This window comes from Tupaia chinensis, unplaced genomic scaffold (genome assembly GCF_000334495.1).
Source record: "Tupaia chinensis unplaced genomic scaffold, TupChi_1.0 Scaffold000234_1, whole genome shotgun sequence".
In the NCBI taxonomy this organism is placed as follows: domain Eukaryota; kingdom Metazoa; phylum Chordata; class Mammalia; order Scandentia; family Tupaiidae; genus Tupaia; species Tupaia belangeri.
In genome coordinates this window covers 3,295,256-3,319,227 of record NW_006159712.1, presented here as the reverse complement: position 1 = coordinate 3,319,227, position 23,972 = coordinate 3,295,256, and the positions used below count along the sequence as shown (strand labels likewise).

Genomic DNA, 23,972 nt, shown 5'->3' with positions numbered 1-23,972 from the left:
CGCCGGGGGGTGGGTGGATGACTGTGCGGGGGGGGGGGGGGAGGGGCAGGGAGGAGGAGCATGTATTACCGTCAGGGCCCGAAGTCTTTCCTGCATCCCTTGCAGGTACCTGCTCGGAAATGTGCTGACTCTCACCACTGCTGTCTTCTTAGTGATTTCAGCAGCGGTTTGGCCCAGGTCATCAGCCCCACACCTGGACTGACCGAAGCTCTCCCACGATTCTGTGTCCCTCCAGGAACATCCGTGTGGCCGTCCTTCCTTGTTCTGAAAGCACCACTTGCCTGTTCCGGACCCGGCCCCTGGATGCCTCGGACAACCTGGTGTTCAACGAGGTGTTCTGGGTATCCATGTCCTATCCAGCCCTTCACCAGAAGACCTTAAGAGTCGATGTCTGTACCACCGACAGGAGCCATCTGGAGGAGTGCCTGGTGAGGCCCATGTCTGTCTGTCTATCCATCGACCTTCCATCCTGCTGGGGACCGGCCCACCTTGAGCTTCAGGGAAAAGGGTTGAAGGAGACAGATTTGTGGTAATGGCCGTGCTCCTCTTGGGTTCCTCCGTAGGTGAGCGGCGTCCCTAGACTTAGAGCAGGGCGGGGGCTCCTGAAAGTTGCCGGCCCGTTCTACCACTTTCTGTACAGCATTAGCGATTACACGGCAGAACAGGCAGACGGGCCTTCAGACCTACCCTTCCACTAGCTACACAGCTGAGTGACCTCAGGCGAGTTACTTAACATCTCTGAGCCTCACTTTTCTCATCCAAGAATGAGAATGGCCTCTTCATGCCCACTAGAAAAGTCATTGTGAGGATTAAAGGAGACAGTACACACACAGCACCTGTTCAGGTGTCCGACACACAGCAGGTTCTCCCCGAACGAGGCCAGTTCTAGTCATCGTCCTGGAATGGAGTTCCTCTTTCTCCTCACTGTATTGGCAGGAGTCAGAGCGGGACATGAAGTTGCCCTGGATGTGTCTGGGTCCTAAGAAAGCCACTCCATAGAAAAGGCAGAACCCAGTGCAGGCGATGTTCTGCTTACTCACCTGGGACACGGGGATCCATGGCTGACTCAGGGCTCGTGATACACTCCTGAGGCGTGAGGGGCTCCGTTAACGCTAGTCCTCTTCCATGTTAGAGTATTTTGTTTTACTTATTTTTGAAATTTTTCTTACATATTTTCATATACACCTTTTTTAGATTTCTTTTTAATTGTGAGAATGCCTATGTACTTTCCATATAGAGAGAGGGAACCCCCAGTGGAGTGTGGTCATGCCACAATCCTTCACCCCCGTTTCTCCATCCCATCAGGAATCTGAGCAGGCATGCACACTCATCCTGTGTGTTTTTCGAACCACCAGGGCTGGGATTCAAACCACAGTCAGCAGTTGGGATCTGCTTTTCTAAGCACAACACTTAACCACCATGCTACAGGGCTGGTCCTTTCTTCCCTCGGGATGTGCCAGAGCGTGGCACGGACTGTGCTCAGTTTGGGGCAGCTAAAAGCCAATCTGGGGGGAACAGTGGTGGGGAGCACAAAGAAGCAGACACAATGCTGACTCTTCACGTGTTCCGCGTCCTCATCTGGGGAACTGGGAAAATGGCCTATCTACGGGGCTGCCAAGAGCGTCAGAGGCAGTTCAGGTGCCGAATGCACGCCCCACTTTAGGCTCAGAATATGTGCAAATCCAGTTATGTGCCATGGGACGACATTTTGGTCAGTAGCGGGCTGCATGACTGGTGGTGGTTCCCTAGGGACACGTAGACTGAACCATCCAGCCTGGGGACGTAGGAGGCTATGCCATCTGGGTTTGTGTAAGTCCTCCCCATGATGTTCACAGAGACAGCTGATCCACGTGCATTTCTGAGACTACCCCTGAGTACCACACACACGTATGTGTGCACAGTACTCATTTACTGCTTCAGGAACTGCTCCTTGAGCCCTTTGGAGAATCTGGAGCCAAAGAAGCACAGACGACATGATTCTTCCCCCAACGGGCTTGTGGTTTTTGAGGGAGACAGACAAATAACACCAGGTGTTACAGATCAGAGCACAGGACCGTCCATGCCTGAGGTGCAGGGGCAGGAAGCGTGATCACCGTTGAGTCAGAACCCCTCCGTCGTGCTGCTGTTATTTCTCATAGTTACCCTGCTTGTCGTGTCTGCTCCTCAGTGCGAGCGTTGTCTGCCTCGGTGAACTGCATGTGCTTTGAAGAGATTTACATTTCATTTGTTCATTTCTTCCCCACACAGTAAATTTGCTGTGTAGCCTCTGTGCCAGGAACTCCTCTACAGTGGGATTTAAGGCAGATAAAACTAGCTGTTCTCAGGTCAGCTGTTGGCATGGTGGTTAAGGTAGCTGAATCCCACATGGCTGGCTGCACTGTTTGAGTCCCAGACCCGGCACTTGAGAAACACAGCAGGCACGTGTGCATGCATATCCAAAATTCTTTTTTTATTTTTGGAGAGGTTTTTGCTATAGGACGCACGTGCTCACCAGAAAGACAGAGAGAGACAGAGAGACAGAAAGTGAGAAATTGCCCCCCAGAGGGGAAGGCCATGCCGCAATCTGTTCTCCTCCATTCTCTTCTTGAGATCTTGGGCATGCATGCACATGCGTCCGTGTGAGTTTAAGCCACGGGGTCCGGGACTCGAACCGTGGTTGACTACATGGCAGTCCAGCGACATAGCCATTACACTAACTGCTGGTCCCACATATCCAAAAATCTAAGAGAATAATGGAGGAGAAGGACTGCAGTGTGGCCGTCCTCCTACCCCCTGCAATGAGGTGCATTCTCACTCTCTCCTTTCTTGCTCTGTCTCTTTCCTGTGAGTGTGTGTGCAATATAGCAAATTTAAAAAAAAAAAAAAAAATCCTGCCTTCATGAGCTCACATTCAAGTCTAAAGTATCACTGATTTTAAAGTGTGCTATTATTGTACATCCCACTAAGAATATCAATTGCTATGACCAAACGTGGAAGTGCGTCCCCTAAATCTGCAGGATATATCAAATGGTATGTGATTAAAAAGCACCATGAAGAAAAGGAATATAGGAAAAAGGAATAGGAAGGGATGAGAGAGTGGGGAAGGCAACAGGATCTTAAACAGGATGAAAGGGAAGACCTCACTGAGAAGTGGCATTTGAGGCAAGTGCAGGAGGAGGCGGGGAGCAGGCTTGGCTGGGTATCTGGAAGCAGCGGATTGCCGTTGGCAGGCACGGCGAGTATAGGCAGGAGTGGTGCGTGTGGTGCACTCACACCACACAGCATGGAAGGACTGGGAGTGAAATCCCAGGGGTGCTAAGGGGCCATCTCCCACAGATGAGGTGTGGGACCCCAGGGGTGACTGTAGGTAGCGACGGAGCAGCGTGAGGTTGTGGCAGAGGAATGGTGTAGTTGACTGCTGTGGTGGAAAGAGGACAGGAGTGAAGGGCAGAGAGAAGGCTGCAATGATCCAGGTGGGAGGTGACAGCGGCTGGGCTCAGGGAAATCGTAAGAAGTGGTTGGAATTTGGGGACCTTCTGAAGGTAAAGCTAGCAGGATGGAGTGGGGGAGGAGGTCAAAAGTAGCACCGGCATTTCTTGGCCTGAGCAATGGAAGGATGGGGCTGCCGTCAGCTGAAAAGTGAAGACAGGGAAAGATCAGGGGCACCCTTGTGACCGTGCCGGTTTGAGACTCCTATTCGACACGTCGGCAAAGATGCAGAACAGGTGTGGGACAACGAGGTTGGAGAAGTGTGGGTAACCCAGGCTGGGGCCGAGCGGTGGGGATGGCATCTGTGGCCTGCAGTCAGGATGAGGTCACCAAGGCAGTGAGTTGGAGCGCGGACTGACCCTTGGCCCCTCCAGTGCAGAGGTCAGAGTCACAAGGAGGAATCAGTGAAGCAGACAGGGGAAGAGTACTGGGGAGTACTGGGAACTGGGGAGCTTGTTTCTGACTCCTGCTTGCCCCCTGAGGGAGAAGTGTGAGTTAGGCATTATGACAATAGGGAGAGGAAGGGGTGCAGGGAGACACTGGGCAGTTGCTGGGCAACACTCAGAGCTTATGGAAAGGGAGTTTGCAACCGGGTTTTGAATGAGGTCATGTAGTATGGTTGTGGTTTTGTTTTGTTTGTTTTTTTTCTTAAAGAATTATTTCAGGGACCAGCAGTTGGCGTAATGGCTGTGTCGCTGGACTCTCATGTAGTCCACCCCAGTTCAAGTTCTGGACCTGGTGGCTTAAACTCACACCGGGTGTGTGTGCCCAAGATCCTGAGAGGAGAAGGGATTGCGGCATGGCTGTCCCCGCTGGGGGTTGATTTCTCACTTTCTGTCTCTCTGTCTCTCTCTCTTTTTGGCGAGCACATACGCCCTATAGCAAAAACCTCTCCAAAAAATAAATAAATAAATAATTACTTTATTTAGCTTCATTTATTATTATTATTAGTTTGACCAGAGAGAGACAAAGAGAGAGGGAAGATGAGAAAGCAAGCCACCAGGTCTGGAACTTGAACCGTGGTCAGCCAGATGGGAGTCCAGTGCCTTTCGGCACCATGCCAGCCAGCCCGTTGTGTGGTAGAGAGGAGCAGGTGAAGAGTTCACCTTGCCATGTCTGGGATTTTCCCAAGTGAGTATGCGAAGAAGGCAAGGCAGTCATCATGATGGTTAACCATAGGGTGGAGATGGGCTTGGGAAGCGGCTCCCTGGATGGGACCTGAGCCATGTGGCACTGGGCTTAGCAGTCTGGTGGGCAGCCAGCCCTCTGACGCCACACAGCACTTGGTAGGACTCTCACCTGTGACATTGGGTAGCACAGGCCGTATATCCCCCCAACTCATAACCCAGGTCTGGGAAATGGGAGAGACGCACAGCAACCCCCCAAGAGGTGGCACTGACAGTGGCTACACATAAGGAATCGCATGTGTGTTCAAACCCAGGCTTCTCCATCTGCTCGCCGTATGACCGAGGCAGGTTACTTAGCCTTTCCGGGCCTCAGTGCCTTACTTGTAACACGGAATCATCCCCAGAGCTCTTCCCATGGCCGTCCTGCAGATTACGTGAGATACTACACGCAGAGCCCATGCAGGTTGCATGTGGCGATCCAAAATGCTCCAAAATCTGACTTTTAATCCCCAGTGTGGGACCACGAGTGGAAATACCACACCACATCTCATGTGATGGGTTGCAGTCCAAACACATGGTACAAAATGATTGTATACATGTGTATGTATATGAAGAGTGCATGAAAATCACAAGTGAATTTTGTATTGAGACCTGGGTCACATCCCCAAGTAAGTATACACGAATATTCCAAAATCTGCAGAAACATGAAACACTTCTGCCCGAGGACGCTCGGCCATGGTGGGCACACAGACTGCTCCGTGTGGATACTGCTGCTGGCCAGCTGCTTAAGGCTTAACGCAGGCGGGGGATCCGACAGACTGCTCCGTGTGGATACTGCTGCTGGCTGGCTGCTTAAACGGCTTAACGCAGGCGGGGATCCCAAGTACCCAGCAGGGCACGGAGGCTCTGCGTGGGCGGAGGCAAGCCCTTTCTCGTCCAGTCTCACTTCCTCTCCTCCTCCAGCCACCAAAATACGACAGCCTGACACTGTCCCCACCATGCACGGGGAAGGAGGTTTCCCATTGGCCGCAGAGGGAGACGAGCCATGGTGAGATGAGCGCTTTGGCTGCTGCCATGGCAACCGGCAATGGCCAGACTTCAATTAGAAGAGGAATAAAAGACATCCAATTAGGAGAAGAAAATAGGATTGAGTCTCTTCTCGTTTCGGAATGTCCCGGACTGAGGGAATGCTTCAGTGGAGGATCCTGGGTTTGGAAAGCTTTCTGCTCTGCTGCTCAGTGTCCTCCAGCTCGCCAAACCTTCCAAGTCACCGTCCCCACCTGTGCATCCCGGGGACCCCTGTGCTGACAGAGACCACACAGAGGGCCTGCCGTGGCCATCTGACTAGGATAGTAGGCCCTGCCTGGTTTGAAGGCCTCTGCCGCTGCCCAACTGTGGCCTCAGGAAAGTGCTTGCATCTTCGTGCCTCAGTTTCCCCACTAGCATAGAGTACCTACCTGAGAAGGTTGGAGTGAGGATCAACAGAGATACACGTGTAAGCTACTTAGTCTGCTGGCCTATGGCTTCCCATAGAGTTAGCAATGCAGTACTGTCTGAAAGAGCCACGGCGTGCGGGGCAGGGGTTCTGCAGCCCCAGCAGAGGAGGAAGAGCCGGGAACGCCCAGTGGCCACTCAGTGCACAGACACTTCGGCGCTTCACCACTCAGTGTGCGGGCCTTTGATGCTTTTCCTCTTGTCAACACAAAGTGAGCTCCAAGGCCCGGCAGTGTTGACATCACCTGGGAGCTCGTTAGAAATGCAGACCCTCTTGGGACCAGCAGATAGTGTAATGGTTATGTAGTTGACCATGGTTCAAGTCCCAGACCCGGCAACTTAAAAGTCCTGCCGGGCACATGTGCATGGGTGCCCAAGATCTCAAGAAAAGAATGGAGATGGGATTGCGGCATGGCCATCCCCACAGGAGGTGATTTCTCAATTTCTGTCTTTCTGTCTGTCTTTCTATGCTTCCAATTACAAATAGCTCTCTTTAAAAAAGAAATGACGGACTCTCAGGCCCCAGCCTAGACCTGCCTTCTAGCCAGAGCCCCAGATAACGCTGTGTGTGTGTGTAAGTTTGAGAAGTGCTGCTTTCCCCTTATTTAATGCTCAGAGAACTGTCAGGTCATTGGGAAAGTCATGACTCGTTTTTGCGTAGAAAGGCGTGGAAGAATATGCCACGACTTTCCAATGACCTAATACCTGGGAGGAAGGTGGTACAAGCCGGACCTTACAGAGACAGGAACCGAGACAGGGCAGTGAAGATTCTTCGGGAGCATGGCCAGGAGGACGAGCCTAGCGATAGCCACGAGCCTGGCGTCCCAGGGATGTCTCCCTGCCATTCTGGGTCAGAGAAGGGCTTTGCAGTACGAGCAGGCCAGTATGGACAGTAAGGAGGTGCCCCACTCTAGGCAAAAGCCCGTGGTTCACACCAGGAACGAGAGTCCAGCCCACCAGGATGCGGGACTGCCACTCTGCCAGCGTACAGACTCGCAGGCAGGGCAGAGGCTCAGTGGTGTACACGCCCATGTCTCTCCCTGGGGTGTGCCCAGTTTCCCTCTGCCAGTCCGACCCAGCTGTTTCCCACAGCGTCTACATCACGACTTGTCTGCCCGGCAGCCATCAGTCAGTTCCTGATCCGTATGGTTTCTCACTGTGTCCCCAGCACTGCGGTGGGCATGTAACAGGCTCCTGGCAAAGACCTGAGCTACATCAGAACTGTTTTCTAGTATAATGCCCAGTTGTGGCACTGCCATGCCCGCAGCTGAGTGATTCAAATACTCTGACATCTCGGTCCCAGCTCCATAGCATAGGACTTACAAGATGGGGTGGGGAAATGGAGGACAAAGGATCGAAGCATCCCATTGGGGAGTACTTTCTCGTTCTCTCTGTCTGTCTGTCTGTCTGTCTCTCTAGTGAGCATATGTACCCTCTGACAAAATAAATTAATTTTAGAAAAGGGCAGCAGGTGGTGTGGTGGTTAAGGCATTGAATCCCACACTGCCACTACTGTTTCGAGTCCCAGACCTGGCGGCCTGAAAAACATGCCCGGCGTGTGTGCACATATGCTCAAAGTCCCAAAAGAAGAATGGAGAAGAGATGGCAGCAAGACCATCTCCCTGGGGGAATGATTTCTCCTTTTCCCTCTCTCCAGCAAGCATGCATGTCCTGTGGTAAAAATCTAGAGAAGAAAGAATTCTACATGGGTTAAAGAACCTCCTCTTCTTCTTCTTCTTCTTCTTCTTCTTCTTCTTCTTCTTCTTCTTCTCCTTCTCCTTCTCCTTCTCCTTCTCCTTCTCCTCCTCCTCCTCCTTCTCCTCCTTCTCCTCCTCCTCCTCCTCCTTCTCCTCCTCCTCCTTCTTCTTTAATCTTTATTTATTTATTTATTTATTTTAATTTGACCAGAGAGGGGCAGAGTGAAGGAAAGGGAAAGTGAGAAAGCAAGCCACCAGGTCCAGGACTCAAACTGTGGTTGACCATGTGGGAGTCCAGTGCCCTTAACCACCATGTCACCTGCCAGCCCTGAAGGACCCTTTCTTCTTAACAATATGGCCTAGAGATCTCTCTCTAGCAGGACAAAGAGGGCATCCTCATTTTAACATAGCTATGTAACATTCCACTGTATAGATACATGTTCTACTCGACCAGTCCCCTATTGCTAGACTTTTGAGGTGTTTAAAATCATCTGCTCTTGCAAAAGAGGGCCAGAATACAGATTTTCGTTTGCAGGTCATTTTGACTTACATAGGTGTATTTGTGGGCTAGGCACACACAAGAAATTGGCTGGGCCAAGGAATAAAACACGCCATATTTTTGCTAGATAGTACCAAATTCCTCCCATTGGATTTCTGCTCTTGTATATTCCCACCGCAACATGGGAGTGTCTATTTCCCACACCTTCACCAACACAGGCACTGTCGGTATTTGAGATATTTTGCAGATTCTGTAGGGGAAAATAATAGTGTGGTTCGTTTTGTTTTGTTTTACCTCCCTTGTGTTAAACTACTTGTTCAAGGTCTGAGTTTTTTGGGAAACAGCTTGTAGGTAAGACCATTTGGGGAACTTCATTATCTTCAGGAACCGGTGGGGAAGCCAGCACTCAGCATGATGGACGTAAGGTAGACATTCCACAGTGAGAGTTAGGTAACGCAGTTCGAAGACGGGTGAATCACATGGACAGGCGCTTTTCCAAAGACAATGGACAAATGGCCAGTGGACATGTGAAAAGAGGATGACATCAAAGGTGCTGCATCTCATCAGAGAAATGCAAATCAACACCACAATGAGGGCCAGCAGGTGGCATGATAGTTAAGGCACTCAACCCCACATGGCTGACTCCATGGTTCAAGTCCCAGATCTGACGACTTGAAAAAAACAGACCAGGCACATGTGCATGGGTGCCCAAAGTCCTGAGAGGAGATCGGAGGAGAAGGGATTGAGGTGTGACCATCCCCCAGAGGTGACTGTTTTCTTCCCCTCTATCTTTAGTGAGGCTTGTGCCCTATGGCAAAAATCAAAAACAAAACAAAAACTTATTGAGATCACCCCCAATCCTATCAGGATGGTGACTGTAAAAAATAAAATTTTTTAAAATAGGCATTGGTGAAACTGTACAGAAATTGAAACTCTTGTGCATAGTTGAGATTATAAAATGATGCAGCCGTTCAAAAAAAAAAAAAAATGAGAACTGAAGTTCTTTTAAAAATGAAAACCAGTGGCCGGCTGGTGATTAAGACACCGGACTCCCATATGACTGACTGCTGTTCAAGTCCTGGACCTGGTGGCTTTCTCTCTCTCTGTCTCTCTCTCTCTGGTGAAATTGAACAATAATAATAATAAATAAACAAAATAGTTCCCCAAAAATTAAATAATTCTTTTTTTTAAAAAATTAAAAACTGAAGTACCATACTATTCAGCAGTCTGATTTCTAAGGGTATACATATGCAAAAGAATTCAGTGCAGGATCTCAAAAAGGTTTCTGCACACCTGTGTTCATAGCAGCATTCACAATAGTCAAGAGGGTTAGATGACCCAGGGTCCATTGGCAAATGAACGGATGAACAAAATGCGGTCTATATATACAGCAGAATATACAACCTTTGAAAAGGAGCAAAATTCTGATGCATGCTGCAACGCTGATGGGCCTCTAGATCATAAAGTAAATAAGCCAGTCACAGACAGACCAAGTCCATATGACCTCACTTACAGGAGGGATCTAAAACACTCAAACGTAGAGAAACAAAGTAGCATGCGGTTCCCGGAGGCAGGGAAGCAGGCAGGGGCTTGGTGAAGGAGTATCACAGAGTCCGAATTGCACAGCTGGCCCTTCCTCCCAGGCAGCCTCCTTCTCAGGAGCCTTCTGCTCCTCTGGAGCTGTGGTTCCATTCTGTCCCCAGGAGTCCATTTCCCAGAGAACTTGATCACTCCCTACTTACACTTTTTCTTCTTCCCTATTCCCCACAGGGAGGCGCCCAGATCAGCCTGGCTGAGGTCTGCCGGTCTGGAGAGAGATCGACTCGCTGGTACAACCTCCTGAGCTACAAATACTTGAAGAAACAGAACAGGGAGCCCCAGCTAGTGGGAGCCACAGGCCTCACCCCAGGCCCTGAAAGCACGGTGAGCTGGGACCCTGTGCCACTGTCCTCACACACACTTGGCACCTGGATGGGTAGGAGGGAAAGGCTCTCCCAGAACCCAAGACAACGGACATCAGAAGTGGAGGAAGTGGGAACCAGCAGATGGCGTAATGGTTATGTCGCTGGACTCCCATGTAGTCAATCGTGGTTCAAGTCCTGGACCCAGTGGCTTAAACTCACGCCGGGCACATGTGCATGCCCAAGATCTTGAGAGGAGAATGGAGGAGAAGGGATTGTGGAGTGGCCATCACCCCTGGGAGGTGATTTCTTGCTTTCTGTCTCTCTGTCTCTCTCTGTCTTTCTGGTGACCGCACACACCCTATAGCAACAACCTCTCAAAAAAACAAAAACAAAAACAAAACAAAAAGAAGTGGAAGAAATGTCAGGGAGTGAGAGCAGAGGGCAGGGGTGGAGAGAGCTCTGTAAAGGGCCAGCAGCTCCCCTTGGACTTGCTCCTGTCTGCATCTGTGCTTCCTCCTGTGCCTCGCCTTACCTAGTGTCACTCACCCGATGAACATCTTGATCATGATTAAAAAAAAAAAAGTAGAGAGGGAAGGAAAAAACTGTAGGAGGTAGAAAAATCGACCTTTATTGAGCCCTGCTGTGTACAAAGACCCTAGTGGAAGCTTTATGTGAAAGGCAGCAGGAGGGCCAGCAGGTGATGTGGTGGCTAAAGCACTGGTACGTGTGCACGCATGCCCAAAATTCCGAGAGGCGAATGGAGGACAAGGGATTGCAGCGTGGTCATCCCCCGTCGGAGGTGATTTCTCACTTTATCTGTCTCTCTCTCTCTGTCTCTCTGGTGAGCACACATACCCATGGGAAAACTTAAATAAGACAACTGGAAGTCAAGAGAAGAAGTTTCTTAGCTGGGTGCCGGGTCAGTCACGTCACCTCTCTGAGCCTCCACCTTCTGTCTAATGTGAGTCTAAAGAGGTGGTGAAACTTCAGGGCAATGCCCGTGTACGATAAAGACTTAATAGATGGTCACTGTCCCTTATTATCCTAAGTTACTTGGAAATCTCACATTTGCCTATTTTATATATATATTTACATATATATATATATATATATATATAATACATATATAAAATACATGTGTGTGGTGAATATGTATATATGCATATACGTGTATGTGAGTGTGTGCGTATATGTATGTATGTACTGTTTTCCTTTAGTGCAGTACACTTAGAGCTACGAAAATATCCCTGAGCATATACGTGTATGTGAGTGTGTGTGTATGTATGTATGTACTGTTCTCCTTTAGTGCAGTACACTTAGAGCTACGAAAATGTCCCTGAGCATATACGTGTATGTGAGTGTGTGTGTGTGTATGTACTGTTCTCCTTTAGTGCAGTACACTTAGAGCTATGAAAATATCCCTGAGCATATACGTGCATATGTGTGTATGTGAGTGTATGTATGTATGTACTGTTCTCCTTTAGTGCAGTACACTTAGAGCTATGAAAATATCCCTGAGCATATACGTGCATATGTGTGTGTGTGTGTGTGTGTGTATGTATGTACTGTTCTCCTTTAGTGCAGTACACTTAGAGCTATGAAAATATCCCTGAGCATATACGTGCATATGTGTGTATGTGAGTGTGTGTGTATGTATGTACTGTTCTCCTTTAGTGCAGTACACTTAGAGCTATGAAAATATCCCTGAGCCATTTCTGTACCTGGAAAGCCACACCACCGGCTAAGTAGGCTGGCCGAGACTCAGCAAACAGTCACGTCGCCTTCGCACGTGGAATACAGGAATCCTGCGGGCCCCTGACCCCATCCGTGAGCCACACAGGGAGTGCTTAGGACTCAGGTTGCCTCATAGTCTCCACAGAGCTGCTCGTTCCTGACAGTCAGAGAACTCTGTTCCTTCCGACAGTCAGCGCCCAGGATGTCCATGAAGGGGGTAGGTCGGGTCGTGCCGGGAACAATAAGAATGTGGATTAAGTCTCTTAGTTTTCTCCATCTCCTCTTCCCTTGCCCCCTTTTCCTCTCCTTTTTTCATCATCTTCGTTAGCATTTTTTGCACTTCCTTTTGCGTCATGCACTGTCTGTTATTATGTGCAGTTTACCATAGCTCAGAAAGACTTTCCTCTCCCTCAGGCCTCTCTCGCTACACAAAAGAAGATGAGCTAATAGAGGTCTTCAAAGAAAACTGTTTTCTTGCACATGGCCTTGGGTAAACCTAGACACTCTACGTTTCCTCATTCCTATTTCTAAGAATCGCCACCTTTCAGGACGCTTGTAAAGATTAAATAAGATGCTATCCATGCACCGTCGTTCACAGCGGTGCCAGTACCAGGCCTCTTATTCATTTCGTTTCCTCTTTCCGTCTCCCACACAAAGTTTCAAGAGCTACCTAGCTCTGCACCACACTGCCAAGGCCAATTGCAAATTAACCATGTCTTCAGAAAACTACAGGATCCAATTTCTGCTTTGGTATAGGTTGCCATTTAGTGAGCACCAATTATATGCTAAGCACACTCCTGCATCCCTGATGCACACAGAGTCTGGATCATCTTAATAGCCCGTCCTAGTAGTTACTAAAGGGGACTGAGTCTCAGAGAGGTTAATTTCCTCGGGTCACACAAGCTTCCTCATTGTAGATACTATTCAGTATGGATGTTCTTCCAGGAAGCCCTCCCTGAATATAAACTCCCAGGCTTTACTGCTGCTCCTGTTGCCAAACACCCTTTCTTATAGTCTCTATCTCTCTGTTATGATTGTTCCAGTGTTGGTCTTGCTGAGGAGCTAGAGACCTGTAATTCTGTCTCACTCAACCGCTAACCTTGACTCTCCTCCCAGACTCTGCGGAGTAGGTCCACATGCTCAAGTCCTCCTCTGAGGACAGCCGGTGACAGGAACTAAGGACTGTATTTCCGATTTTATACGTGACCTTGGACCGGACACGTGAGCATGCTGGTCTTCCGTTTTCACCCTGGCGTCATAGAGAGGATGTCCACTCTGCAGTGCTCTGATTCCTGGCAGGTGGGCAGCGCCCGCCATGCCCGGATGACCCGTGGCTTTTGTCTCCACAGGACGCCGTGTCCGCTCTGCTGGAACAGACTGCGGTGGAGCTGGAGAGGAGGCAGGAGGGGAGGAGCACCACAGAGACACTGGAAGACAGCTGGTAAGAGCACTCCGTGGGCCTGCGAGCTGCCTTGGACCTGGGCCCAGGAATGAGGTCCCCAAACCCCAGGGCAACCAAGACAGGGATTCTTTTTTTTTTTTTTTTTTTTTTTTTTTTGAATGGTTTTTTTTTCTTCATGACTTGAGGGTTTTTGCTATAGGGCACGTGCGCTCACCAGAAAGAGAGACAGAAAGCGAGAAATCACCCCCCAGGGGAGATGGCTACGCTACAATCCTTTCTCCTCCATTCTCCTGTCGGAATCTTGGGCACATACGCACACACGCCCGGTGTGAGTTTAAGCCACCGGGTCCGGGACTCGAACTGCGGTCGGCTACATGGGAGTTCAGCAACATAACCATTACGCTAACTGCTGGTCCCAAGAGAAGGATTCTTCTTGGACAACTGAGAACCTCTCTCCTCCTGGGTTCTCTACGGGCAACAAGGCAGCATGTAGCCTGGTATAACAGTCCCCAAATCCTTCCCGATTGGTCACTTGGCATTGCATGAATCACCCCTGCTAGTTTACACTTGACGTCATTCTCGGTCTTAATGCCCTAATATTTATTTTGATAAAATAAAAAAAATCAAACTAAGGATTTTTTTATTGCTGGTGCCAGAAGGTGGTGTTGGTGGTGGACTCCCATGTGACCAACTGCAGTTCGAATCCCAGACTTGGTCATTTGAAACTCACTCAAACTCACTCTGGTCACGTGTGCTTGTATGCCCAGAATCCCAAGAGGAGAATGGAGGAGACAGGATTGCAGTGACCGTCACCATGAGGGGTAACTTTTTTTTTTTTTTTTTTTTTTTTTTTGGTAAATTAATTTTAACTTTGAGTTCATTTAATTCATAGGTAGGTACTTTTTACATTTTTTAGCTCTTTTTTATTTATTATTATCATAATCTTGTTTATATTACATTGAATCACATGTAACTTTACAGTGTATTACATTTCTGCCCTGGGGTGTGATTTCTCACTTTGTCTCTGTGTCTCCAGCGAGCGCCTGTGCCTGATAGCAAAAATCTCTCCCCCCAAAAAGAAATTTTGTATTATTATAGGTGGAAAAGTTGTATAGTTTTGCCATAAATTTATATCTAAAACAAACAATATAAACTCGGGTTTGAATCTTGGCTTCTTCATTTTTTGTATAAACGTCAGCAGCCTGTTTTTGCTCTGTAGTTCAGTGTAAGAGAGGCACAGAAAAATTCACCCAAGTGTACAGCTCAGTGAACTTTGAGAAACCAAGCTACGTGTGCAGCCAGCACCCAAACCAAGAAAGCAGAACACGACTGGCACTTGGGGAGCTCCCCGCTTACCTGCCTCCTCCTTCTTGTCCCTGCCCCTGCCCTCCACCCCATGGACAACCCCTGCTAGGCAAATCAGTGTGCCTTCTCTGAGCCTCACCTGAAAACGAGAAAAAACACGGACTTGTTAAGGGTCTGGAGTAGACTAAGGGGAAAGCCACTAAGGAAGATGCAGTACAAAGCATGGAGCAGGCAATCCATGGTAGAAATTGTTACTTTGTTTTAATTTGCCAGAGGGTGCCATGTGCACTGCTCCTGAGAGAGAAAGTAAATGAGAAAGTGCCCCTGCTGGAGAATGGTCAGGTCATTCTCTTCTCCATCTCTCCCTCCTCCTCCTTGGGATTTGGGGTGTCATGCACCTGAGCCCGGTGTGTTTTTCTTTTTCCTTTCCTTTCCATTCCTTTCCTTTCCTCTCCTTTTCTCTTCTTTCTTTTTAGTTTTATTGACATAAGGTGCATGTGTTTGCAAAGGAGAGAAACAGATACAGTAAGAGGGAAAGTGAGAAATCTTACCCCTGGAATAATGGCCATGCCACAATCCCTTCTGTCCCTGAGATTTTGGGCACACATACCCAGTGCGTTTCTTTCTTTTATTTATTTTTTTTTTTCGGAGAGGTTTTTGATAAAGGGTACGTGCGCTCGCCAGACAGGCAGAGAGAGACAGACAGAAAGCAAGAAATCACCCCCCAGGGGGGATGGCCACGCCGCAATCCCTTCTCCTCCATTTTCCTCTTGGGATCTTGGGCACGCACACACATGCGCCCGGTGTGAGGTTTAAGCCACCGGGTCTGGGACGCAAACCGTGGTAGACTATATGGGAGTCCAGCGACATAGCCATTACGCTAACTGCTGATCCCCCCCAGTGTGTTTCAAGATGCCAAGTCCAGGACTGGAACTGTAGTCTGCCATGTGGGAGTCCACCGCCTTAACCACTATGCCACCTACTGTCCCCCCCACTCCCGCCTGGTGTGTTTTTCAAGCCACCTGGTCTGAGACTCGAACCTCACGGTCAGCCATGTGGGATCCATCTGCCTTAACAACCACACCACTAACTAGCCCCAAATTATTAAGAAGATGAGGGAAGGCTCTGGATGGTGGTGCTGTGGTAGTGTGACACTGTGAAGCTAAACCACTTGGAAAGGTTCCGGGTTCACATCCTAAGACCTCTCTGAACGTGCTGTGCATACATGTCTTCCTGCCTGTGATCCAGCACTGGCCGGGGCTGGAGGTGTACTGCAGACCCTGTAGTATATATAGAGACCCTGTTTGGGGTGCCTGCCTGCATCCCCCCTCCTGCAGCTCATGCGAAAAACTCTTTAGAGCCAGCTGTTGGCCTGGAATAAGACAGCCAGATTCCACAAAGCTGACTGCACGTGCAGTTCAAGCCACAGGGGGAAGCTTAAAAACCTGCTGGTGTGTGCAGGCACACCCAAAAACCAGAGCGGAAGAAGAGATGGAAGAGAAGGGATCTTTGTACTGTCATTCCCACAGGTAGTGGTGCTTCTCTCCCTCTCTCTCTCTCTCTCTCTCCCTCTCCCTCTCCCTCTCCTTCTCCCTCTCCCTCTCCCTCCCTCTCTCTCTCCCTCTCTCTCCCTCTTCCTCTTCCTCCTCCTCCCCCTCCCCACCTTACAAGTGCAGGTGCTCTCTGGCAACTAAAAGAAATGAAGGAAGGAAGGAAGGAAGGAAGGAAGGAAGGAAGGAGAAATGAAGGGAAGTGGAGGGAGGAAGAGGAAGGAAGGAACAAACAAACAAATGAAGGAACTTTAGAAAAAGTAAGAGGACGTTGCTGACTACCAGCTGGAAAGGAGGCGTGTGAATCCCAGCTGGGAAATGGTTGTAGCCCTGTGAACCTTGCCATTTGGGAGGACATAGGTGTTGGCCTTCAGTGCATGTGAGTTCAGATAGGAGATTGGGCGTCTAGCCAGCCGGCTTCCGGGGACCTCCAAACCTGGGATTGTTCTGAGCCCCAGTACATTCTCAGTACCCCGGGGATTCTGATATGTAGCCTGGGCTGAGAAGCATGGCTCTGAACTTCTGTTCCTCATCTATGACAAAGACACTTCAACTGACCACCAAGTCATGAAGTACTTTACAGATTCAGTAAAACTACTCATGGTTGGGGTCAGCAGGTGGCGTGGCAGCTAAGGCACTGGACTTCCACACAGTGAACCACAGTTCAACTCCCAGACCTGGAAGCTTGAAACTCCTGCCAGGCACACATGTGTGTGTGCCCAAAATCCCAAAAGGAAAATGAAGGAGTAGGGACTGTGGCGTGGCCATTCCACCTGGGGGATGATCTCTCGCTTTCTCTGTCTTTCTCTGTGTCTCCACTGGGCGCATGCACCCTATAGCAGAAATCTCAGAAACAAAACCTAGTCATGATGAGCACTGAACACAGACACTGCACTGGAGAAAGCATTTGCTCACTCCCCTGTTACTGTTTACAACCCCAAATTATATACTTCATCTCCAAAGGGACCCTCCCTTCACAGCTTTTACTCGAGGGGCCAGCAAACCTTTTCTGAAAAGCGTTCAGCAGTAAATGGTGTCTGCTTTGTGGACCTCAGGGATTCTGTGACCTCGACTCAACTCCCCTGTCACGGCGTGGAAGTAGCCCTGGACATACGTAAACCAGCAACAGCGTCCACGCACCACTGAAACTTCATTTACCTTCACTGAAATTCACATCTCAGACAAATAACAACTGTCACAAATTATCGCTCTTTTAAATGCTTTTCAGCTGTTTAAAAATATAAAAACCCTCCATGATTTAGACATTCCCCAAAAAGGCAGCAGGTGGGAACCCCGTGCTACTCTTCTCCTTTACTAATCCTCTGCATGATCAAGAATGTGGCAAGGGCCCTGCAATTTGTGTACATGCCTTTGTTTGTTTGGGGGTTCTCTAAATTGTCTCCATTTCTCTCCTTTCTCTGTCCCTCCCTCCCTCTCGCCCTCTCTCTGGGACACTGCTAAGCTGTCCTGTACTACGGCTCACACAGGAGAAGGTTTGATGCCAGAAATAGGCCCAGGACCTGTCTCCCGAAACCCTGGCACAACATCAGTGGTTGCCACCAGATTCCAAGCTTGTGTTGAGACTTTTCAAGCCGTCTCCTAGCAACCGCCTTCTGTTCTCTCTCCCATTGTGGCCCCCTCTCTCCCACCCCGCGCCTTTCAAACTAGCCCAGATGCTGACTTTCAAAGAGGGCTGGGGATCCGAGGCTGCTGCTTGGGGTAAATCCATCTGCAGCCCCCTCCCCACTAGCTGGAGGCTTCTTTTGGTCCTGGGGTGTTAACTAGTCTGGCTATGCCTGCTCAGTCCCGGAGTCATGGGCAGAGGTCTGCGAAGACTGGCCCTCTGTTCTAATTCACACCCCTCCTTCAGCACCCAAGGTCCAGCATGCCATTGTTACTGTCTCATTCACGGAGGTTTCTTCAGTGCATGTAATCCGCAGTCTGGATTTTTTGTTTTTACACGATCCACAAGCCAGATAAAACAAAGATTTAGAAAACAGAGGCAAATATAATCACAAACAGTGCTAGAGTAAAAAATACCTTCCTATTTACCTCCTTGGAAACGTGCGTGTTTGTCTAGAGGGACATGGAGGTGTGGCATTGTTGGGTCGTGAGACATGTGTTCTGTATTTTAATAGGTGCTGCTGAGTAGTTCTGAAATGAGGGGTACTAGGAAGCGCTCCCACTAGCAGTGTGTAAGAGTACCCTTAGCCTAGATACACTCTGACTCGCCATGTCAGATGCTCCGCTCCATTCAGATGCGCATGTCTTCCTTTGACAGATGATACGAAGTGGCCATCAGAACACAGACTGGCAGATCTCATTCACACTCCCTGCGGGGATCCATATGCCTGTGTCCTGGCCGGCCGCTATCAGATTTTTTTCTCTATTGTAATGGGTGACCAGATAGTCTTTATTGTAATTATTTTTCTACAATCGAAGTTGTATGAGTCACTTTTGCTTGCTCCTGTCTGGGACTATCAAGAGCAGATTTACACTCACACAGACTTCCTTTGTGGTTGAGGGCTCAGTGGCGTTGGGTTTTCACCACATCTGGGTTAGAAGTCTGGCCCTACCACTTAGCAGCCCATGGCATTGGCCAAGGCCTATCAGCCCTCTGCTACTCACTTTTTGAATCTGTAAAATGGAGACTTGTGTTCCAGCAGGGCTGCAAGGCGTAGTGTCCTCGTTGCTAGAGCATATAAGTGCTCAAGAAATGCTTGTTAAGCGGCTTCCACAGAACCCTCTGGGGGAGGTGCTCCTTGGGCGTTCACATGTTCTGCAGCTCTTGCATCAGGTCAGAGCTGCTAAGGCCCAGGACCAGAGTGCCCTCCACCGCAGTAGTCCGCATCTAAGCCGGGAGGTTTTCATCTCCGAGCGAGGAGCAGAGAGCCACGATTCATTCCCCCCTCGGGAATGTCCTCAGGGAGCACTCTATGTTTGGCCACAGTCCCACCAGCCAGCTCACTAGATGCCACCGTCGGTTTGGGGCTGGTCCTTTCACTCAGTGCACTGACACGGCTCGTGCTGGTCAGTAGCCCAGCAGTTATGTCCATCTTCGAAAAGTCAAGCGGGAGAGAAAAATCACTGCTAACCAGTGCAGTCCCTTTGTTACGTGAAGTTCTTCAAGGCCTGGAGTCCAGGGGATGAGGATGAAGAGCACCACCAAAAGTAAAGCCTCTTCGACAAGTGGTAAATGAAAAGGCAAGCCTTTTTAAAGAAAATATTTGCAATATTTGACAAAGGATGCATGTCCCAAATATATAATGATTGGTTACAACTCCATAATAAAAAGACAACACAGTTTTTAAAGGGGCCAGAGAGTGGCACAGAGGTAAAACTTAACACTCGGAAAGGCACTCCACGTGGGAGTTCAGGTCCCAGTTCAGGTCCAGTGACTTCCTTGAACGTCCAGCCTCCAAAACTGAGAAATAAGTGTCTGTTCTTTAGGCTGCCGGCCTGTGGTGCTTTGTTTTGATAGTCCTGACAAGTTAATGTGATGTCCGAGAGAAAGGAAAACCTTTATCTGCACAAAGGTGAATGTTCATAGAAACTTCTTATTCATTGCAAAGAAATGGAAACAATCCAAACATTCATCTGATGAATAGCTAAGCAAGTTGCAGAGTTTCTCTCCGATGGAATATTACTCAGCCATGAAAAGGAGTGAACTACTGAGACATGTGGCAACACAGATGGACTTCGAAAACGTTCTTGCTGGCAGAGGAGAAGCCATAGACAGATGAGTGCATACTAAGTTCATTTATATGCAGTGCTAGAAAAGTCACATCCCTAGTGGCAAAAAGCTGATCAGTGGAGGTTGGGGTGGGGGAGATGAGCTGTGTTAGGGTACGAGGGGACGTTCTGGGAGAACGGTGTGTTCTGTAACCTGAGTGTGGGAGTGGTTACACACACAGGCGGCCGCATCTGTCAAAACTCATCCAACTCCATCTTGGAAACGCATTTCACTGTGTAGGACCTGGGACTTACAGAAATTGGTTTGGTTTGGTTTCCTTTTTACAAAGTGTCTGCATTCATGGAAAGGCTTGGAGCCGTGCCCTGGGTGTGCTTGCAGGCAGCTAAGCAGAGGCAGAGAGGCTTCTGGGTAACCAAAGCCCTTTGTCGTCACAGGAGGTACCAGGAGGAGACCAGTGAGAACGAGGCCGCAGCCGAGGAGGAGGAGGAGGAGGAGGGAGAGGATGAAGAGGCAGAGGAGGACGCCTTCACTGAGAAAGCCTCTCCCGACGTGGACGAGTTCCCAGCGTTAAAGGTAGGGGGTCTGGGCAGATGCCTGTGGCCATCCGGGTCAGCCCTCAGCTGTTGAGCCTGCGCAGTCAGGGAAGGCTCCGGGCTGAGTCTCATCCCCCAGCATCCGGGACAAGCCCTCGGCCTCAGTGACAGTGGGTCACACAGGAGTGTCCCAGCCTGTGTTTTGGGTCACTTCAGTGGCAGTAAACCAAACGAGGCCGACTCACCCCTCTCTCCTCTCTGCCCTCTGTGGTTCACCTGTTTCTCTGACCAGATCTCAAGCTTTGCAGTCAGGTGGGTCTGGATCAAATCCTGCCTCTGCTACTCTCTAGCAGCGTGGCTGAAGGCAGAGGACTCTCCAGGCTTTGTTCCCCTATCTCTAAAGTGGACACAATTCCCACTCCGCCTGCGGTTCTAAGACCTACAAGGAATGTGTTTCTTAGTAGGGTCTGTCCAAAGTGCGATGGGAAAGGGCCAGTCGGGTTTCCTTGTCCTCTGCTTCCTGTCACAGGCAGGAACTGTCACAGGATGTGTCCCCCACCGAGGGCTATGTCCTTTCCCCCTGCAGGACTCCTGGGAGTAGCTCCCCAGCTGGGTCTGAGCAGGGCACTGGGGAGAAGCCACAGGTGCCATATTGCACGGGGGAGCTTGAGTAGAACTTTCTTCTGACTCCTCCACCCAAGGAGACATCATTTTGCAATTTCTCCAGCCAGAAGGGGCCGCCTTTTTCGTAATTACACAGAAGCTCTTTGGGGCGTTTTTGTCTGTTTATTTCTTGCTGGTGTTGACTGTGCAGACCGTAGAAAACCCGATGGCCCAATTTTAAATGCAGACGTGCTAGTTGCTTCCATAATCCCAAAAACCACCTGCAGCTCTTGCTCCGAACAGGGGAGGACTTGGGTATGGTGTTGTCAAAGTGTGGTTGGTACGTAAGTCTTGCGGGTGTGACATCTGAGACGCGGGTGCCGGAAGTGCCTTTAGTGCTTGTGGGCAGGACGGTATGTGTTCCTACCACCAGCCAGTGTGCCACCAAGGAGGAGGATTAGGATTCCTGGCCTTGGGACCATCCCGGCTGGACTGGCCTGATGTAATCCTGCAGGGCTGTGCCTGTAGGCCGCAGGCAAGGTGACAAGTGGGGAGGAGCTGAGTGGTCTTAAGATGGGTAGCTGAGACTGGGGACACTGGTGGCCTCAAGGCTGTGACTTCTCCCTTAGGTGGACAAAGAGACCAACACCGAGACCCCAGCTCCATCCCCCACAGTGGTGCGGCCCAAGGACCGGAGGGTGGGGACCCCATCCCCAGCACCGTTTCTTCGAGGGAGCACCATCATCCGCTCCAAGACCTTCTCCCCTGGACCCCAAAGCCAGTATGTGTGTCGGGTAAGCAGCCTGTGGACCCTCTTTTCCCCCTTGGGCCCCATGGCCTCTGAGTTCCAGATGCATTCCAGGTTACTCTCACGTGGCTGCCACGACCTGGCCAGTGTTACTGTAATGGCAACCACTTACCGCCTCCTGTTCACACCCTGCCCCGCCCTCCCCGCAGCCACTTCTAACAGTGCCCACGCCAGCAGGCATTTCTTTCCCACCTCCAGGGCAATCCTAGTCCAGCCTATGGTTGCAAAATGACAACCAACCTGTACGGTTTGGTTTGGTTTGGTTTGGTTTTTTAATTGGACTTGTTGCTAACCTTTAAAACAGAGGAAAAGCAATTAAGAATAAAATTTTAAAACAAGCCAGCCTGTGCCATGGTGGTTAAGACAGCTGGATTCCACATGGCTGAATGGTAGACCTGACAGCTAGAAAAACATGCCAGGCACGTGCGTGTGCGTGTCTGGAATTCTAGTGGGAGGGAGAAGCAGACGGGATTGCTGCTCAACTGTTCCTGTAGGGGGTGCTCGCTCGCTCGCTCCCCCCCCCACAAGTGCATGTGCCCTATGGCAAAAATGAATTAATTAATTTGGAGAGGGCCGGCCCTTGGCAGGGTGAGTGAGGGAGCCAGACACTACGTGGCCAGCTGTGCAGTTCGAGTCCAAACGCTAGTGACTTGAGGGACACGCCAGGTGTGTGTGCATTCTTGCTCAAGATCCTGACAAATTGGAGAGAAGGAGGAGAGGGGCTTGTGGCTTCTGTGAATGGAGATGGGAAGCAAAAGAGAAACGAAGTTGATTTAGCTGTGTTCTAGCACGGGGGTGGCCAAGCACCAACAAGACCACAGCCAAGTCCTGGGGCAGAACTTCTCAGCACCTTCCATGCCGTTACACTTCTGGCGTACCCATGATTACCTGTACCATAAATTTAGCTAGTTCAGTGTTACTCTTCCCTTTATGATTTTCCTAAAAGTGTCCATCTTTTCCTTTCACTCCACATGTATGACACTGTTTTCGTTATTATGGCAACATTGAATCTGTTGACTCAGACTTGTGACTTACATTGATAGATTGGGGGAAGTTACAATGCATTTTCTTTTTTTTTTTTTTAATTATTTATTTAATTTTATTTATTTATTCATTTATTTTAATTTGACCAGAGAGAAACAGAGAGAGAGAGAGAAAGTGAGAAAGCAAGCCACCAGGTCTGGGACTCAAACTGTGGTCGGCCATGTGGGAGTGTCCAGCGCCTTAGCCACTATGGCACCTGCTGGTCCCAACGATGCATTTTCTTTAAGTTACACTGTTTAACAAAATAATCTAAACATCTGTGAGTAACTGATGTGATAAATGATAACATTATTATAATTTTCATGGTTTAACCTGTTACCTTGTGTTCCTTGAGCAAATATTCCCATCTCTTAAGATTTCTGCCTGGGCCCCCTGTCCTGGTTACATTTTTTTGTGACCATTGTCTGAAAGAAGTGGCTTAAGTTTCCTCTTCTAAGCTAACAGGTTTATGTAGGGCTGTATTTGTTACAATAGTTACAGATTATAGTAAAGAAGTTACAAATTCCTGTTAACCCTTAAAGAAGAATAAAGCAAAGCAAAAACAAAAACAGGGTTAGTGTTGGGGGGCCAGCAGGTGGGTGGTGGTGAAGGCACTGGACAGTCCCACATGGCCAACCACAGTTCGGGGGCGTGCTCTCTCTCTCTCTCTCTCTCTCTCTCTCTCTCTCTCTCTCTCTGTGTGTGTGTATGTGTGTGTGTACATGCGTGTCTCTCTCTGGTCAAATTAAAATAAATGAATAAATAAATAAAATAAAATAAATCTTTTTTTAAGAAAAAAGTGTTTGGGAGGCCAGCGAATAACATGAAAGGCGCTGGTCAATGGCAGTTCAAGTCCCTAACCTGGCGGCTTGAAAATCATGCTGAGTATGTGTATATGTGTGCCCAGAATCACAAGAGAGAATAGAGGAGAAGGGTGCGTGGCATGGCCATCACCCCCAGGGGGAGATATTTTTTTTGGGGGGGGGATTTTCGCTATAGGGCGTGTGCGCTCGCCAGACAAACAGAGTGAGAAAGAGACAAAAAGCGATAAATCACCCCCCAGGGGGGATGGTCACGCCGCAATCCCTTCTCCTCCATTCTCCTCTCGGGATCTTGGGCACGCACGTACAC

General features: G+C 49.4%; 1 protein-coding gene across 1 annotated transcript in view; it reads left to right on the top strand.

Moving 5' to 3' along the window:
- WWC1 (WW and C2 domain containing 1) overlaps positions 1–23,972 on the top strand; it is an 83,165-nt gene that overhangs the window by 48,449 nt on the left and 10,744 nt on the right. The window contains exons 15-19 of the mRNA XM_014587757.1: positions 236–428; positions 10,056–10,208; positions 13,273–13,364; positions 20,309–20,447; positions 21,640–21,804. Of these exons, the coding sequence (XP_014443243.1) occupies positions 236–428; positions 10,056–10,208; positions 13,273–13,364; positions 20,309–20,447; positions 21,640–21,804 (742 nt within the window). The remainder of the gene's footprint in view (positions 1–235; positions 429–10,055; positions 10,209–13,272; positions 13,365–20,308; positions 20,448–21,639; positions 21,805–23,972) is intronic.